At 44.6% G+C, this 13,874-nt stretch overlaps 1 protein-coding gene across 1 annotated transcript; it reads left to right on the forward strand.

Annotated features, from left to right (window-relative positions):
• The first annotated feature begins 2,177 nt into the window (after positions 1-2,177).
• On the forward strand, positions 2,178-12,911 carry GGCT (gamma-glutamylcyclotransferase). The gene is made up of 4 exons (XM_027733369.2): positions 2,178-2,474; positions 6,084-6,229; positions 9,400-9,535; positions 11,457-12,911. The coding sequence occupies exons 1-4, from the start codon at positions 2,334-2,336 to the stop codon at positions 11,604-11,606; spliced, it is 573 nt and encodes a 190-aa protein (XP_027589170.2). The 5' UTR covers positions 2,178-2,333; the 3' UTR covers positions 11,607-12,911.
• Positions 12,912-13,874: the final 963 nt, after the last annotated feature.

Raw genomic sequence — 13,874 nt, forward strand, 5'->3', positions numbered from 1 at the left:
TGTGACTGTAATTTGCTAACTGTCTTTCCTAATGAAGGTTTCCACATGCACAAACCCAGACATAGGATCAGGGACTCAGTCTTCTCATTTGTCAGTCATCCAACTTAGCTCGTAACATTTAAGTCTCGGTTTCAATAGCGTGCAAAAGAACACAAGCTTGAGGAGAAAACTTTCACCTTGTTCAAAATCTACATGCTTTTTGAATGAAAAAACATCACAACTGCTGTTGAAACTCTCGAGTGTTGAGAAAAAATGGCACTTTTTTGTGCAGAATGTCAAAAGTTTCAGTAATTTTAAAAGTATTATGAAAGGCTGGTTGGGGTTTTTTTAGAAGAAGGCCATTTTGAGATTAAAGAGTAACAATTGTTACATGCTTCACTATAATTCTTATGTAAGATTTTTCTGTTTAGAAAGAAATGCCCACCTCAGCTCACAAGGGACAGCTCATAGCAAGCCCAGATATGTAGCACAGTACACACTAAGGCCTGGAAAACGTGCCCACCAGCAGGCTTGGTCCCTGGGGTTTTAGGGGCCCCTCTGGAAGACTTTCCCGTGGGATCCCTGCTGTCTCACAGCTGTCCCCTTCCTCTTTTCTTGAGACCAGCAGAAACTTAGTTATCTTTGAAACCTTTTCCTTTCTGGTTGAAATTAGCCAACAGTCCAGAAGCTGATGGAAGATGAGAGAGAGACACTTCTCATGGAGTTTGCATTTCCTTAGGGAAAAGGAGCTAAAAGCATGTACCAGAAGCAGATTTTCAAAAGATAGGATCAACTACTGCTTGTTGTAAGGAGTAAGAGTGAAGAAGTCTTGCTATATAATCCTATGACCTGTGTAACCCCTCTCACTTTACAATACTTGTTCCTACATAAGAAAAATAATCCCTAAAAATGGAAAGCTGCTAGTCAGGAAGGATCAGAATCACATTTATCACTTTATGTGCTTTATGATGAATCTGCCTTGCCCAATGCCTGTGTTGGGAAAGCAAAAGCAGGGACTCAAATTAAGTGCTGCACACATCATTAAAGGAATTAGCTGCTTTCCCTTCCATATTGCATGAGCAAGGATGTGCCCAGAGAGGCTGAGCACTGCGCTGCCAGGGATCCTGTGCCAAATCCTGCATCAGCTGCCTCTGCTCAGGAAGCCAGCTCAGGCTGAGGGCTACTTTAACAGCATTAATGAGTGGTGCCTCACCATTAATTGTTATGCTGTTGTTCATTACAGCCTTTCATGGTGGTATTATACATATGTATGTATTGCTTCAGCAGCTCATGCTTCGGGGTAGCCAGCAATCATGGCTCCTCCTGTCCCATTCGAGCATTGCTTATGTCAGGGAAGGAGAGGAAGTGCCTCTGTGTATGGGTCTGCAGTTCTACCCGCACACCCCCCCCATCTTCTCGCCTTTTACTCTTGCATGTTCCCAGCTTACTCTGCTCTGAGCACTCCCAGCTGGGAAAAGCTGCACTATTTTGCTTCTCACTGAATGCATTTACAAATCATCACTGCTTATTTCAGAGGCAGCCAGGATGCCCATTTCAGTACCAGGGTCCGCAGGACCTGCTCGCTGATGGCATGTTCCTCCCCACAGAGGATGCTCCTCGGGAGCAGCTGAACGGGACGTTTTCCAGCTACCTGTTTGGGCTTGCTATGAGCTGTCCCTTGTGAGCTGAGGTGGACATTTCTTTCTAAACAGAAAAATCTTACATAGGAATTGTAATGAGGCATGTTACTCTTGTTACTCGTTAATCTCAAAATGGCCTTCTTCTAAAAAAAACCCCCAAACCAGCCTTTCATAATACTTTTAAAATTACTGAAACTTTTGACGTTCTGCACAAAAAAAAAAAAAGTGCCATTTTTTCTCAACACTCGAGAGTTTCAACAGCAGTTGTGATTTTTTTTCATTCGAAAAGCATGTAGATTTTGAACAAGGCGAAAGTTTTCTCCTCAAGCTTGTGTTCTTTTGCACGCTATTGAAACCGAGACTTAAATGTTACGAGCTAAGTCAGGTGACTGACAAACGAGGACACCTAGTCCCTGAGCTCACGGCAGGGTTTGTGCGCCTCGCCCCCGCAGCCTCCACAGCACCCGCTCCGCATCCCGCGGTGCCGCGGCCGCGGGGGCACCGCTCTTCCCTGCTCCCGGATGGATGGAGGAAAGGCACCCTCCCCGCTCACGTCCCTGCCCCGCCAGGAGCCCACATGAGGCGTTCCCGAGGCGTTCCCGAGGCGTTCCCGGCCGCTCTGCGTCACGGCCCCGCTCGGCGGCGGAAGCCGCGAGGAAGGCGGGGCGGGAGGGCGGTGTTAAAGCGGCAGCGGGGCCGCGCTGGGCCGGGCCGATGGAGTCGGACGGCGGCGCGGAGGAGCCGGGGGGCGAGAGCAGCTTTTTCCTGTACTACGCGTACGGCAGCAACCTGCTGCGGGAGCGGCTGCTGCTGCGCAACCCCTCGGCCGCGCTCTGCGCCCTGGCGCGCCTGCAGGTGCGTGCGGGGGGCGGCGGGGCGGGTGGGAGCGGGGAGCGGGGGCTGAGGAAGCCCGCATGCCCCGAGGATACCCGCATGTCTCCCTGGAGCTGCGTGTACCCCACGGCTGCGTGGTGTCCGGTGCTGCAGCCGGCCGGTCCCTCCTGCGGGTACAGGGGGAGCCCAGCACGGCTCAGGCGGGGGAGTCGAGAGAGTGATGCTGGAGTGATGCCAGGCTCTTTTCGGTGGTGCCCAGCGACAGGATGGGGAGCAATGGTCATAAGCTGAAACACAAGGAATTCCGCCTCAACATGGGGAAGAACTTTGCGTTGAGGGTGGCAGAGCACCGGAACAGGCTGCCCAGGGAGTTCCTGGAGTCTGCCTCTCTGGAGACATTCAAAACCCACCTGGACGCGTTCCTGTGTCACCTGCTCGAGATGACCCTGCCTTGGCAGGGGGGTTGGACTGGATGATCTCCAGAGGTCCCTTCCTACCCTAACGGTTCTGTCACGTCGCCCCTGACACACCTGGGGCCCGCTGCCAGGGCTGCCTGCAGCCCAAGGAGCGTTTGGGATAGTGCCACCGTTATCTGGCCTGGATTAACCTTCCAGGCTGCCAGCCATGACCCTGCGTGTAAAGCACTATGGACCTGGAAACATAAAGTAACAGGAAGAAATTCTTTGCTGTGAGGGTGGTGAGGCACTGGCACAGGTTGCCCACATAGGATGCCCTATTGCTGGCAGTGTTCAAGGCCAGGTTGGATGGGGGTCTGAGCAACCTGGTCCAGTGGGAGGTGTCATTCCCCCCCCCCATGGCAGGGTGGTCTTTAAGGTCCCTTCCAACCCAACGTATTCTGTGATTCTAGGTGCTCAGCTGGGTTTATGGGAAAAGCTTCTGCCAGTTTTAAAAGGATGATGTTTTGTTAAAAAAATCAAAATCTCTCCTTCCCATCATCCACTCTGGGTACAGGTGAGGAGCCCTCCCTTGTGAGATATATTGGGCACATGTGAGATGTCATGATTTCATCCAGCACTGCACATCTGCAGCTGACACCTTCTTATGCACTATAGGGCAGTTCTCCTCAGTCTGAGTTATTAAATGCTAATACATCAGCTTGGCTTTAGTGTAGGCTTGGAAACACGAGCTTGTGGTCATTAAGCTGTTGATACACAGACCTGTACAACTGGAAGGATCCTTGGAGGAGCAGAGCATCAATTGATACCACTTAAGGATAACTTGAAGGTTCTCTTGGGGTAGCTGGCAGGAAATAGTCTATGTTGGAGTGTATGAAGAAGTTCTGAAACCTTGTCATTAATAAACTCCCTACAGTCAGATAGTTAGTATCTCTTGGGACTGTCAGCCTGGCACCTGAGGCCTGCACCTGTAAAGCATGTGGCACTTAGAGATACCACTGAGCCGAACGTGCCAGGAGCCCAGCACCTTGCCGGATTAGACCTTGAAAGTGAGGAGGAAAGCAGGAGTATTACACACTTATCTTTGAATAAAGGAAAGCTTCAGCTCTCCTCCTGGCTTTCAGGTCGATTTCTAGGTTACGCAGTTAGCACCTCTTGTCGTGCTGCAGGTTGGCTGTTCCAGAGCAGGCAGACAGGCCCTGTTTTCTCTAGCCAGTCTTTGACCAATTGCTATGTTCCCTGCCAACACCGGGTGGCTTCATTCCCTTTCATCCAGCTGGAAAATCACTGATGCTTGGGAGTGAGGAAGTGAACAAAGGTTGGAACTGCTTCCTATTAATTCCTCTATGGTAATGCTACATGGGCTTAAAAAAAAAAGGAAAATCAGCCTGTAACCAGAGTACTTTGGATGCTAAACTAAAGAATTAAATTAATTTCCCTCTGGTTTTACTTTTTACAGTTTTTTTAATCTTCAGCGAAAAGCTGTTAAGAAATGGGATGTGTAACAAGCACAGAAAGGGGTTTACACTGGTACTTAGAAGAAGGACCAATCTCTTAACCCAAGAAAGTATCTCGTGGTTTTTTTTCTCTCTTCCGAGCAGTGTCTACTCCTGTTGCCCACGTGGTGGGGAAAAAACAAACAAACAAACAAAAAACCACCACCAACCTAGACTGCTGTGAGAGTACTTGATTCTATCCAACTCTTTCCTTGGTGCTGCCCTGCATGCACTTGTCCACATCTGTAGCTTCAGTCTGTCATGTGACTGGACTATTTACTTGTGTGCAAATAACTTAGTGCATCTAAGTAAACTTTCTTCCTAGTGAAATTAGTTTAATAGGGGACATTTTATGGGGAAGGAAGATGTCTCTGTTGATGGAGTAAACAGTGTGGCTTTGCCAGGCTGCTGATTGTCACACACACACAAATTGATTGTGTCCTGATCAGTGCTGTTCTTCTTTGTGTAAGCCTCCAACTGCTCAATTTTTTGCAACCTTTATATATCTATTAGGATATATAACAAGAAGCTGATATGTCTCAAAGGGAATATTGATATATACATGTGTAGATTTCAAATCAAAGTTGTCTCCTAGCTTAAAGCATGGTGATCAAGAGAAATAAGCAAAGCTGTAGGGCTGCGTAGGTTTGGGTTTTATTTTTGTTGTTTTTCTTAGTCCTTTTTGCCTTTGCCAGATTTTGTTGTTGCAGTTAAGCAGGTAGCGTTCCTTAAAGCTTGTTGGGTTTTGATTTGGGTTGATATTTTTTTTTCCTCTTCTCTACTGCTAGGGGAGGACCTACAAATTGACTAATAAGTAGGAAAAGAAACTGAGTGTATGGAGTCAGATAGGAAATTACACTCATAAAATACAAGAATCCATTATTCTCTTGCATATATAATAATATTGAAGTATACTTGTAAGAAAAAGTGATACTTGATTTCTAAAAGAATGTTTTCTACTTGCAAAAACCTGAATAGGCTCACTGAGGGAGGCATTTGCTTTGGCTTAAAAATACCCAAAAATGTTCCAGTTGGGTGATGAGGGATGTATTTTATAATTGGGTAATTTTATTAGTGCATGAGGACAAGTCCCAGAGCTCACCATCCTTTAGACTTCTTTTCTATTTTCCTGGATCCTGCATAATAGCATTTAAGTCTCATAAGAGCACCAAAAGCTGCAAAAGAATGGGCACCAGGTAGGCACTTCTTTTGATGGGAACAAGAAGGCAGTAGACAGTTCCCTCCTTCTGGTAAGCACATCAGCAGTCCTGTCACTGCCAACTTGGACAAAAGTCAAGCTGACATTTCTTCAGCACTGCTGTGTTTACTGGAAAATTAGGTATGTGTGCTACTCTTGAGAAAGGGCTGCCTCCACTTTCTTCTCACTGCTAGAGGTTGGTTGCTGTTTAGGCCAGACAACTAGGAGGTTTGGGTGTTGATCCAGGTCTCTGCAGACCAAGCCTTTTATCAGTGGTGCTCTCTGCCTAACCTCTCTTCCCGTTGTCCCAAGGCTGCCATTTCTCATGGGGAGGTGGAAAAAGCTGACTTCAGCCCATCACGAGGTGGGAGCTGGATCATGTCCCGCCTGTCCATTCTTCCTTCTGTGGCCCCAACTGACTGCTTGTAGACTGTCCTTTAGCTGCCCTTTTCTCGTCAAGAGTAGCCAACAGCTCTTAGCTTAAGTGAAAATTGATTCTCTGCATTGGTTTCATTTGCAGGATTTTAAGCTCGAGTTTGGCCATCATCAAGGCAGGACAAGTCCTGTCTGGCATGGAGGTACAGCTACCATTGTTCAGAGCCCTGGAGACGAAGTATGGGGAATAGTGTGGAAAATGAACACTTGCAATTTAAGTACACTGGATAAGTAGGTGACTTAACTTTTGCTGTCTTATACTGCTTTGAATAGCGATTGAAAAGTCATAGGTAATTTCTGATAAAGAGCTGTGTGGAAGCTTTGGTGTTGCAATCAAGATGACGCTTTTGATTTTAGTCTGCGAATTTCACTTGACATGCTGTGTATTGACTTCTACCACTTCTGTGATTAACATGGCTTTATTTTCAAGCTAAAACTACTTAGGGGTGTTTTAATGAGCAGCTATGGACCTTGATTTGAAGCTGATATATTGGTCAGGCCCCTTTTTAAAAAAAAACACAAAAAACCAACAACAAACCCTGTCTTCTCAATTTCATGCCCCTTAAATGACTCTAAACTCTGTATTTGTCCTATGTCATTTTTCCCATTGTTTTAGGGAGAATTTCCTTCCTTTAGACTGACATCAGTTTCTATCTCTATACACATGTAGACTTCAGTTATAGCAGAAAAGGAAGGAATGAGGACAAGCCTTTGCAGGAGAGAAAGAGATCTTTAATACAGGCAAAGGGACCTTTTGAGGAGGTTATTTAACATGTCATGTCTTCTAAGGTCTCAAACTTCTGTGAGCTTGAGGAAGATCCAAGCAGGGTGCTGGGCTGTAATTGTTTCCCTCTTTGAATGGGAGAGCCTGCCTGCACCTTTACAATGCATGGTGGAAACTGTTCTGTCTGTGCCTGGTAATTAAGAGAAGTTTAAGGCTCCCAAAACTGAGCAAGTTGTTCCCAGGCTGAATTGTGGAGGACCACCTGGGTAAACAAAGCAAGGAGTAGCAAGACTTCTTTCAGGGTCTCAGGCAGGACTAAGAACGTAATCTCCAAAACTTTGTCTGGTGCCATGTGCTTGTTGCAGCTTTTGGGAAGTGCCTGCACAGTATGATGCTTCTGGTACACAAGGATAGTTTGTTCAGAGCAGTTCATCACTGTCAATTAATTCCAGTAGAAGTCTGGGCAAGTGAGAACAAGGAAGCAGGGTGTAGTAAACTCAGTGAAAGCACTACAGTATTACTGTTCTCCTGCCTCTGGTACTGTTGCAGTTTTGGTTATGGCTGCACTGTGCTGTGTAGACATCTGCCTACAACCCTGGCCATGAAACTTGGTTCCAATGTGCTTTTCATTGCCTACAGTGAACCTGAAATACAGAAACAGTTGCAAGGTCTGTTAGCACGTTATGGGAATGGGCAGTCTCGGCACTCTCGTCCTGGCTGAGAGTGTTAATCCCAAGCAGAGCAGGTGAGCATCTAGTTGGTGGGCAGGGCTTCACATGTCTGTGCTTTATGATCTCCCGAGTTCCCCTGCTGTTGCTTGCACTAGCACTTAACATCTTGACCCCTTTTCTGCTGACCTTTACTGAAATCTCCTTATTTACTATGCTTTCATAAAGCATAAACTTCACAAGTATGATGATCCTGTCCAACAGCGTCTGCTTTTGATAGTAGCAGCCTGCTTCTTTTCCATGGGGGCAGTATTATGATTTCCAGAAGTGTTTACATGCTGTTTAGAGTTGACATACTGCAGAATTGCAAATCCCTGGCATTTGTTTGACAGTGGATAAACTCTAATGCTTGCTAAGATGCTAAAGAGTTGAGTGCTGTAACATCACCAAAAGCTGCAGGATGGGCACTAGCACTAAAGATTACTTTTTCCTAGCTGCCTCACTGATGTCATGGAGGTGAATTGGAAATGGAAGGAAATGGGATGTGTTCTTGGCTTTAACAATGATAGTCCAAAGCGTTCTTCTAAGGCTTGCTCCTAATCCACCTCAAATGAGCTTGCATGTGTTCTTGCTGAAGGTCTTGAGATTCTCTGGCTGTATGCAAGCAGATATACTTGTAAGTCCTGAAGCAAGTTATTTCCTGGAATTGCCATGTGTCAAGAAAAAAAAAAAATCACTATTGCCCCCTCCCCGCTTTTTTTTTATCCCCTAATCTCTGTAAAGAAGTCTGTGCTTTGTTATCCAGAAGCAGAGGAGGAAATGTATAACTAATGCTGCATGTAACTAATTGAAATACTAGTAAAACAATGTAACATATAGAAAACAAATATGGGAGAGGAACCTTTTGCTTAGATGGCTGAATCCTTTGGGTTCGAATGCGTTTTAGGTGCTGTCCCACGGACAGTTTTACTTTCTTTTATTTGTCCTCCGTGCTTCACAAATCTACAAGTTACAGACTAAATCATGACCCTTATTCCTCATAGGTCCTAGGATGTTACTCAACAGTTTTCTTGTTCTCACACAACCATGTGACTTATTTTGTAGTCTGTTGGCCTTGAATCTGCAGTTAGCTTCCAGTCTCTCCTTGCACTTAACCTACTCACGTAACGTGGCCTGTGTTATGTACGTTAAATAACTTGAAATGGGAGTCAGTCTTTGAAAAAAATATGAATTGTCAAAATTATATTTGACGAGCAGGATTAGAAACCATGCTATGACTCCTATCTAAAGTTAATTGTGCTATAAAGTCTGTCTTGTGTTGCTTAAGCTTCTTGTTTACTTCTTACTATTTCCTCAGATTTTTAATGGTGGCTGAATGCCAATAGTTAAGGACAATAAGTAGCCTTGGTTTTGAGTTTGCTTTTGTTTTTCTAAGACAGCATGATTTTGCTAATAAAAAATAAGCATGTTTTTTGCCCTGACCTATCTCATTTTTGCTGTTCACGTCTTGTGCAAATTAAAGAGTGTATTGGATTATTCATTGGAAAGTGCATTGCAAGATTGTGCAAATTTCCCCTTATTAAAATGTAACACAATGGGCAAGATAGTTTGCAATTGTTTCTTTGTCTGAGTGGCAGGTAATGAATAATATGTGCCTGACTCATTAATTTTGGTTGTGTTTCTCTTTCAGACTACCAGTCTAGAGTAATTAATTTACAAGTATTCTCTCTCTAACTTTGCAAGTGACCCACTGGTCATCTTTCTTACAGACCTGAAATGATAAAATTGAATGCTGCTGCTTCTTTATAAACTTGTTTTCGGATGTGAAACAAGTTTGCACAAAAAGTACTGAAATATGTTTTGCTTTATTTGCTTTTCTTTGTCTGTTAACAGCACAGACCAATGTCCTGCCTTAAATTCTATTATAATAATTCCATCTGTTTAATTGCACACTTTGCTTGAAAGATGCATCAGTTACTTGGCATGAAAGGAATATATGTCCTTTACAGGCAAGAGGGAGTTGAAGATGGTCTTTATGTCCCAATAGAAGTTAATGTCTACACTCAAGCAGGAAAGGTGCTGACCTGTCGAAGCTACCAGATGAAGGACTATGTCTGTGGTCCCCCTTCTCCGCAGTATAAAAAGGTAGGTGTTGCATCGCTGTAGTTTTGGAAGAATGAACAGAAATTTATAATGCAGTACTTCTGTCCTATTTAACAAGTACTTCGCTTACAGTGGATGGAAGGCACGACTACTCTACTGTAAAGGTATAACAATTGGTGTGCAATGTACTACTGTAGTCGTGCTCACAGAAGATTGCTAGCTCTTAAAAGCCTAGTAAATCAGTTTGGCTTTTTGGCTTAGCTACGCCTTACATGAAGCCTCTGTTTACTTCACGAATTAGTTATGACTGACACAAGGATTTCTGAAGGATGTTGTTTACATATATGCAGCAATTCTCTGTGTTTGAAAAATTAATGTACTCCACTGAAAGGACAGAGGGAAGCTTCTGTGGAGAAAACCCAGCACCTGGCTTGTAGTTTCAAGGATGTGGATTATCCTTACTGTCTTGTGAAGCAGTTGCTATCATTTAATACAGGAGTCCACTTGCTGCCTTTTAGCAGATGCATCATCAGTATATCGCAGGACTCCAGCAGCCTTGCAGAGCACTGCAGGGTTCCCACTTGATGGCTGGTGAGGCAGAAGTGTTTCAGCACTGTTCTGCAATAGACTGACTCTATAGAGACACATGATCCAGTCACGCAGCAGGCCTGACCTGCTTAGCTTGTGAGATCTGATGTGGGCCCTGCTTGGGTGGCATGACTGCATGTCTGAACAATGCAGCTACTGGCAATTGTAGATACATATCACTGTAGCATGTTGGCTTTTTCTACCTAAAGCAAAGAAACCGGGCTTGAGCCTGTTAAATTCCAAGTGTGCCGCCCTCTCTGAACTGAGGAACTTGCTCCTATGAATCAGCTTCCAGGAGCATAGCTAAGGCCAGCTGCTGTGGGACTGCTGAAGAGAAACTTGCTTAGAAAGCAGGCTCTGCTGTTCCACAAACCTTCTCCCTGCCAACCCACCTCTTGGCAAAACAGATCTTCAGGGATTTTCAGGAGGTTAATACATAGTCTGCTGCTGTGTGGCAGCTCTCACTGGTGCTCTGTAAGAGCAGACCTCCACTGTTGGCAACTTTATCTTGCTAAACATTCCCTCTTGCTGTTGTCAGGATCAGTTGTTAGTTCTGTTCTTACCCCACTGTCCCCAGCTTTTATTGAAGTTAACCAGGCAGGAGAGCTAAAAATTTATACAGGTGACTGCATCACCACACAGTGACCAAACTACATCCATCTTCTGTCGTGTGCTTTTTGTGGCAAAATTCATTCTTTCTAGACACCTCATCCTTTAAATTCATGCTGTTAAATGCAGGAAAGAGTATTTAGAATACTCAGTTCTATATGCAAGCTTGCTGCTGTCTCCTTCAAGCCCTGGTTCCTACAACTTCCTCTTTTGCTCTCACTGTCACATCTTTTCTTCTGCACCAATACTTAAGTTTATTTTGTGTGTGGCAGGAAAGCTGCAGTAACAAACTAAGGAATCTAACAAACTAACAAAGTTAAGTGTCTGTTTCTGTTACTCCTGTACCTGTCTAGGTACTCACTGTTGTGCTGTGGATTTGAACAGCTTAGTTTTAAAAATAGCTTCAGTAATATATGCTGCTTCTCTCTCAGGTGTGATACTAAGGCTGGCTAAAGGCTTAAAAAGAAGTTCTCATCCTCACTGGAAGAAAGAATGAAATAACAGAATAACAGCTTAATTGTAGAATCTTGTGCACATTAGTAACACTCCAGATTCTTAGCAGTAGTACAAGCCTTTTCAGAGTAATTTTGTTCACACTGTTCTGGTGTTCAGTGGTTTCCCCAGAAGCCTTTGGCTATCCTCGGGTAAAAATAGTGTTATTTGGGGGTAATTCTCTTGTTACATTCTTTCTATATGAGTAAATGTTTGGAGGAGTCTTTCTAACATTATTACTGAAGTCTTTTTTTTTTTCCACTTTTGATTATAGGTTATCTGCATGGGTGCAAAACAGAATGGCTTGCCAATTGATTACCTGGAGAAATTAGAAGCTATTGAAACTAATAACTATGCGGGACCGGTGCCAATAATGGAAGAGATTGAAGCTGCTATCAAAGCAGAGAAAATAAATTCTGCGTAGAATACCTCTGCATTTGCTTGGCCATTCACCTTGATTTAGATACCTCTCCTCACTGTGCTGATCAGCAGTTTATTTATCAAGAAAAGATGAGTTTGTTGTGCATCTACAGTAAATCATTAGATATAATTTGCAGTCTGAAGACATGCTGACATTGGTAACTTCTTTTTGTATGTATAGCTTGAGTACATGCCAAAGGTTTTGCAGATTTAGAAATTATCTTTCTGTAATTGTCATGCAGTGCTGCACACAAGTTTGTGCTTTATGTCCTGTTTACTGACCTTTTTAAAAGAAAAAGGCCATCTTGATGAGTTTTGGCACCTGTTACTTTCTGAGGAATAAGGGCTGCAGGATCAGGCCCTTTGTTTTTAAATGATGTATACACAAATATCAAGAATTTCAAAGATTTATTAGGTGTAAAGTAAACTCAAAACTCTAAACCTTTTTCTCTGCTACTTCTCTTAATGGTTTAAAGCCCAGCCTATCTGATGCTGTGGAGTTCCTGTTTATATAGTTAACCAAGAAGGAAAATAAATATTTTTTTAACTCCCTCCATGTGTTTAAGTGTTAGTCCAAAAGGAAACTCAGGCCTGAAGACAACATTCAACAAAGGATCTGGGTCAAAGCATCATGGCATCCTCCTTTCTATGTTTAGTAGTCATCATAGGTGAACTGGTTAGCTATAACCAACAGACTTATAAAGAATTCATTTTAGTTAAATATTTCCAAATTTTCTTAAATTACCTTTTTGTACCTATCTAGGCCTTGGTCTCATGTCCAGTGAAATCAGAAAGTCTCCTCTGAGTCCTAGCACATTTGTTTTGTGGTTTTGTTTGTCTATTAAACCCCAAATGAACAGAATTTGGCTCTTTTTTTTTTCCTACAGCTTTGACAATCTTGTGCAAAACTGAAAGCTTTTGTAAGATACAGAGTACTTTTCTTCATGGTACTTGGCAACCCCTGTAGTTAGTCTATGGGCAACAAGGAGAAACTGACAACCTGGAAGATGTCAAATCACTGAACTTTGGTTTATCTTCTCTAGGGTGTATTTTTTTCTATTGATGTACAGAGAGATGTAAGATATAGTCATTGTCACTGTGTGACTCCTTAGATAAACAATTGATAAAGCAACAGACTGACTGTGTCTTCTCTGTATAAAATACACTTCTGCCAGGTATGTGTAAGTGCTGTCCTGATGTCATATGCCTGTTTCCAGATTTGGGCATGGTGGCTACTGTAAAACATGGTACTTTCTGTATTAGCACTGTCTAGTCTGAAACTGAGTAAATAAAACTGTGATTACCAAAACCCTCCCCTGCCTGTTCAATGCATGCTTCAAGGATATCACAGAATTGTTAGGGTTGGGAGGAACCTCTGGAGATCACCTAGTCTAACTCCCCTGCCAAGGCAGTGTAACCTAGAGCAGGTGACACAGAAATGCCACCCAGGTGTCTTTAGAGAGGGAGACCCCGTGATCTCCCTGGGCAGCCTGTGTTGCATATATAAGTGAAAGCTGGTGATGTGGAGATGCAACTGAAGCCTCCCTTGTCTGTGTTTTTTTAATGGATATAATGTCAGTAGGGAGGGCAAAACTGTGTGAACGCACCCCTCTGCATCAGCACCACTTCTTTTGCTTTACCCTTACCGTGCTCCTTTGAGCTTTTGGACTTTTAAATGTGTGCTTCACTCTTGCAAGAAGAGGGTGCCAGAATATTATTTCTGTTTTCTTTGTGGGGAATGGGGATTGACAGAAGGTACTTAATGCCTCCTGCTGAGGAAAACGGTGGGAGCTGCAGAGGGACCCCTGGCGCTTCTTTGGGCGTACGGAGGGAAGGGAGGTGTTGGCGAAGGGGAAGCCTTCGGGCCATGCCTGCGCGAGGAGGAGCCGCTTCCCGCCGGGGCGGAGAGACCATGTGTGGGGCGGGAGTGGTGGGAAGCAGGGAAGCAGCCGTGGGCTGGCCGCCGCCCCGCTGCTCCCCGCGCCGCCGTCCCTTCGCGGTGAGTGCCGGGGAAGGGCCGGGGGCGCAGGAGGGTCGTCGGGCTGCGGGTCAGCGGCCGTGCCGGGACAGGGATGGAGGGTGCGAGCCCAACTTTCTGCTTTCTGTAAACCAAAGTTTGTGTTACCGCGTGAAAGGCTTGCGAGGTGGGAGGGAAAAGGCTGCGCCCCGACGGCTCCCGCTCCTGAACTGGAAACTTCGGGGATCCTTTCCGTTTCCTCCGGACGGTTCCTCCCGCGGCGGGGAGGAGGCGGCAGGCAGTGTTTCGCAGGGA

The sequence above is a fragment of the Pipra filicauda genome, unplaced genomic scaffold, assembly GCF_003945595.2.
Source record: "Pipra filicauda isolate LSUMZ 115617 unplaced genomic scaffold, ASM394559v2 scaffold91_size2508729_pilon, whole genome shotgun sequence".
Taxonomy (NCBI): domain Eukaryota; kingdom Metazoa; phylum Chordata; class Aves; order Passeriformes; family Pipridae; genus Pipra; species Pipra filicauda.